Raw genomic sequence first — 5471 nt, 5'->3', positions numbered from 1 at the left:
TCAAGCCCTATTGTGCACAGAAAATAGGCGAACAATGCTTCTCTGAATCTGCTTGGTCTTGATGCTGTATATAAGGGGATTCATGAATGGAGGAAAGAAAAAATAGACATAGCTCATGGTAACATGGACCACATGTGGTGTATGTGTCCCAAATCTGTGGATGAAAGTCAGACCAATCACAGTGATGTAAAAGACCAGGACACAGCTGATATGGGACACACAGGTGTGAAGCGCCTTAGCTTGCTCCTCCCCAGAGGCAGTGCCCATCACTGTCTTAAGGATTAGGATATAAGAGACAAAGATCATTAGAGAATCTAGGAAGAAAGTCAAAGCAACCAGAATAATTGGGTACACACGATTAAATGTAATATCAGCACAGGCAAGTTTCATGACATCTTGGTGGAGGCAAAAGGCATGGGAAAGAACATGGGAATGGCAATATGGGAACCAACAGAGTGGCAGAATTGGAGGCAAAAGGGATAAAAAGCCTCTCATTAGTACTCCAAGACCTATCTTCATCACTTGATTATTGGTAAGGATAGAGTTGTACCTCAGAGGGGTACAGATAGCAATGAAACGGTCATAGGCCATGGCAAGCAAGATACCAGATTCTACAATGGAAAGGGAGTGAATGAAGTAAGCCTGCAGAAAGCAGGCTCCAGGGCTTATTTCTCTGCGATTGCCCCATAAGAGACCCATTACAGTTGGCATTGTGGTTAATGTCACCGTCAGATCTGTGGCTGCCAGCATGGCAAGGAAATAGTACATCGGTTCATGGAGACTCCAGTCATTCTTGATGAGGTAGAGGAGAGTACCATTGCCAAGAAGCACAGAGACATAGACTGCAAAGAAGGGGATGGAGATCCAGTGATGAGCTGCCTCCAGACCTGGGAAGCCAGTCAGCAAGAAGGGGGCCTCACTAGTGTTGGGCCACATAGCATGTCCACAGGTGGAGAGCAGCCTTCTGGAAACCTTTTATGCAAAAACCCAAAGTTTTCAATTTGCAATATCTCCTTGTGGGAATATATCACAACAGTTTCAGTTATACCCTTTGTAGTTAAAAGAATGAATTTGTATATATGTGGTTTTGCAACTATTTTCTTTTAGAAGAATAATACAGATGCATAGACTGTACTAAGGAAGAGGAATAATGGTATTTTCCTAAGTTATGTATAATATTAGATTAATAGCTAAAATGTTCATAATTAAAAAAAAAAACACAAGGCCCCACTCTAATGTATATACTGTAAAATGTTTGAAGGAGTAAAAGTAACAAAAAAGAAGATAGAGTACTTCCCTGGTGGTCCAGTGGTTAAGAATCCATGTTATGAGGGTGCAGTTCAATCCCTGATTGAAGAACTAAAATCCCGCATGCCATGCAGCATGGGCCCCCCAAAAACAAACAAAAAAGAAATATAGATATATAAAAATGGGCAATAATATTGCTTCAATAGATTTTCTTTTTGCTTAATTGTAAATTTTTTACTACATTTAAGCTTGACTTTATGTTTCACAACCATGATAGAGAGTTTTTGTTAGAAAATGTTTGTTTCATTTTGAAATTGAGTGTTATTGGTTTGTGGAATTCTAAACAAAAGCCATAAACAGTCTATGCAGTAAATGGACAAGAGCAGACATATCACTTTTAGACTAAAGAAATTCAGTTTTTCTAAAGCATGTCCATGTATACCCCATTAGAAACTTCAAACTCACCTTGACATACATGTCTTAATAAAAAAAAAAATCTGTGCTATAGGTGTTGACCATCCAGGGTAGTGGATGCCCCACTTTGCAGACCTCTGGAAAATCTATCTTCTCTTGACTTCATCTAACGTCAGCTGGGAGAGGAGTCATTTCATATTTCTGTTCCTGGTACTCACCAATAACACAGTCTTGTTACGGTAATGGTTACTTGTTTCTGTCTTAGTGGAGGACTTGGCCCAGACACTTCCATCTCAAAAACCGTTGAAGAGTCCAGGTTAGAGATTTTATGTATATAGAAATTACCTCCCCAGAGTTGTATTTTTCCAGCCACTCATTTCCTTCCCTTCCTTTTTATTCTGGGAGAAGCTGAGCCACTCAAACAATGTTTACAAGTCTACAGTTCCGCAAGGATGTATCAGGAAAATAGAAATTCAAATGCCATACAGGTACTAGGATGCCACAGCTTTCCCATGTGGGATTGCCACACAGATGTGAGGATGTGACCCCAGGATCCTCAGCATCAGGGTTTAGGAAATCCATGCATGACTTCCCAGTGTCTGTCTCAAAGGTCAAGGAGACAGTAGTTACCCTCATGAGTTACACGTGCCTTTATTAGTCCAAGAATTTGTAAATCCTAGTTGCATCTTTGTTTTTCCTGCTTCTTTGGGGAAATCAGTTCTGATTCACAGAATCCTCAACAGATCTGTGAATAGCCTGGTGCATAAAGGACATCTTATATTGTGTTTTAAAATTACTTTGCTAATACTCAGATTATTACCCATTTGTGTCAAATTCAGGGTGATGGACTTGTTCTTTTCTTTAGCAGAACTTAAAAATCTAATGCAAGCTAGAAAGGAAATACTATTATACATTTTCATAACACAATCATCACTGCATGAAAGTTAATGTGCTATAAGGGGAGCACAGAAGATGTATCTGGGATCTGGAAAACTTCCTCAAAGAAGTACTATTTAAGCTGAGAATTGAATAATGAGACAAGTAAGGAATATGATAGTTTGGGTTAGAATTGGCACTGGTTTCATGCAGAGAGAAAAACAAAACCAAATCAAACAAAAACATCTACACTGGTCATAAGACAAGAGAAAATATGATGACTTTAAACAAAAAAATCATTTTATACTACATTAGATGCACTAAAAACTTATAATATCGTTAAAACAAAACCTGAAAGAAAGCTTGACATAAAATGAATCTGTGGTGGTATGTTCTAATCACATAAATCTGATCACCTAATGGCAATTCGCATTAAATGAATGACAAGACTGTGTTTATGATCAGGTGATCATTGCTTATAGGTCACTTTGCTACAGTATGACTAGTACATTGGAAAAGAGGTAGTAAAAGAAAGAGAAATATCAGGAAAGAGTAATCTACATGAGAAACTGTGTTGGTAGGGATGTGACTAGCTGTTATCAGTAGGGCTGGATAGAAGTTGATGCAAGAGAGAGTCTATGACTTAGAAAGAATAGAACTTGATAACTGATTGCATACGGTAGATTAAGGGAAAGATGACAACTGTATTTCTGACCTAGCTGACTGAAGGATAATTCCATGTGTAAACATAAGATCACTGGAAGATAATTACTTCATTCATTAATAAACAGTTATTTGTTGATTGACTCTTTTTCACTAAGCTTTGTTTTAACACATTAGATGTTGAAAAGGTTAAAGAGAACTTGTTCTGTTTCAGTCATTCTGTCTGCTACTGCTACTGCTAAGTCACTTGAGTCGTGTCCGACTCTGTGTAACCCCATGGACTGCAGCCCACCAGGCTCCTCCATCCATGGGATTTTCCAGGCAAGAGTACTGGAGTGGGGTATCATTGCCTTCTCCCAGTCATTCTGCCTATAAGCGGTCAATTTAGGATATAGTTACTCTGGGTAGAGGTAGTGATTAAAAGGCAATGTAAGACTCATTTTGCCTATTTTTGTATTTGGTCTAAGTAGACTCACACAAGAGTTTGATTTTTACTGTTTGCTCAATATCATGTTTAAGATGCATCCATGCTGGGAGTTAGTTCATATTTAAGTATAATATTCATTATAAAAATATAATTTATTTCTCTATTCTTTAGATAATAGGAATTCAAGAACCTGGAAATCATGTTGAAAAAAATTTCATTTAAAAAAACCATAAAGGCAGGGCATCCCTGGTGGCTCAGTGGAAAAGAATCTGCCTGCCAATGCAGGAGACACGAGTTAGATCCTTGATCCAGGAAGATTTCACATGCCGCAGAGCAACCAAGCCTGTGCACCACAACTACTAAGCCTGTGCTCTAAGCCTGTGGCTCTGGGAGCCACAACTACAGAAGCCCTCATTTCCTACAGCCTGTGCTCTGCAACAGGAGAAGCCACTACAAAGAGTAGCCTCTGCTTGCCACAGCTACAGCAAAGCCAGTGCAGCAATGAAGACCCAACACAGTAAAAAATAAATAAATACATAAAACTTAAAAAAAAATAAGTGAAGGCACCTGGAGCAGAGCACTGAACTTCTTTTTTTTAATTTGTTTATTTTTTAATTGAAGGATAATTGCTGTACAGAATTTTATTTTCTGTCAAACATCAACATGAATCAGCCATAGGTATAAATATGTCCCCTCCCTCATGAACTTCGTTCCCCATTTCCTTTCCCATCCCAACCCTCTAGGTTGATACAGAGCCCCTGTTTGAGTTCCCTGAGTCATACAGCAAATTCCCATTGGCTATCTATTTTACATATGGTAATGAAAGTTTCCATGTTATGCTCTCCATACATCTCACCCTCGCCTTCCTCCCTCTTCCAAGTGTCCATAAGTCTGTTCTCTATGTCTCTTTCTCCATTCAGATCAAATCAGATCAGATCAGTCACTCAGTTGTGTCCGACTCTTTGCGACCCCATGAATCACAGCACACCAGGCCTCCCTGTCCATCACCAACTCCCAGAGTTCGCTGAGACTCACGTCCATCGAGTCAGTGATCCCATCCAGCCATCTCATCCTCTGTCGTCCCCTTCTCCTATTGCCCCCAACCCCTCCCAGCATCAGAGTCTTTTCCAATGGGTCAACTCTTCACATGAGGTGGCCAAAGTACTGGAGTTTCAGCTTCAGCATCATTCCTTCCAAAGAAATCCCAGGGCTATATCTCCTTCAGAATGGACTGGTTGGCTCTCCTTGCAGTCCAAGAGACTCTCAAGAGTCTTCTCCAACACCAATTCTTTGGTTCAAAAAGTTCAAAAGCATCAATTCTTTGGCACTCAGCCTTCTTCACAGTCCAACTCTCACATCCATACATGACCACAGGAAAAACCTTAGTCTTGACTAGATGAACCTTTGTTGGCAAAGTAATGTCTCTGCTTTTGAATATGCTATCTAGGTTGGTCATAACTTTCCTTCCAAGGAATAAGTGTCTTTTAATTTCATTGCTATCCTGCAAATAAATTCATTGGTACCATCTTTCTAGATTCCATATATATGCATTAGTATACAATGTTTATCTTTCCCTTTCTAACTTGCTTCACTCTGTATAATAGGCTCCAGATTCATCCACCTCATTAGAACTGATGCAAATGCATTCATTTTTATGGCTGAGTAATATTCCATCATATATATGTACCACAGGTTCTTTATCCATTCATCTGTTGATGTGCATCTAGGTTGCTTACATGTTTTATCTATTGTAAATAGTGCTGCAATGAACATTGGGGTACATGTGTCTTTTTCAATTTTGGCTTCCTCAGGATATATGCCTAGGAGTGGGATTGCTGGGTCA

At 39.4% G+C, this 5471-nt stretch overlaps 1 protein-coding gene across 1 annotated transcript; it reads right to left on the bottom strand.

Annotated features, from left to right (window-relative positions):
• Nucleotides 1-936, bottom strand: LOC129628371 (olfactory receptor 51B2-like). The gene has a single exon (XM_055547789.1). The coding sequence runs from the start codon at nucleotides 934-936 to the stop codon at nucleotides 1-3; it is 936 nt and encodes a 311-aa protein (XP_055403764.1).
• Between the last annotated feature and the right edge of the window lie 4535 nt (nucleotides 937-5471).

Source organism: Bubalus kerabau, chromosome 15 (genome assembly GCF_029407905.1).
Source record: "Bubalus kerabau isolate K-KA32 ecotype Philippines breed swamp buffalo chromosome 15, PCC_UOA_SB_1v2, whole genome shotgun sequence".
Taxonomy (NCBI): domain Eukaryota; kingdom Metazoa; phylum Chordata; class Mammalia; order Artiodactyla; family Bovidae; genus Bubalus; species Bubalus kerabau.
Note: the sequence above shows the minus strand (reverse complement) of the source record. Positions and strands in the feature narration are given on the sequence as shown.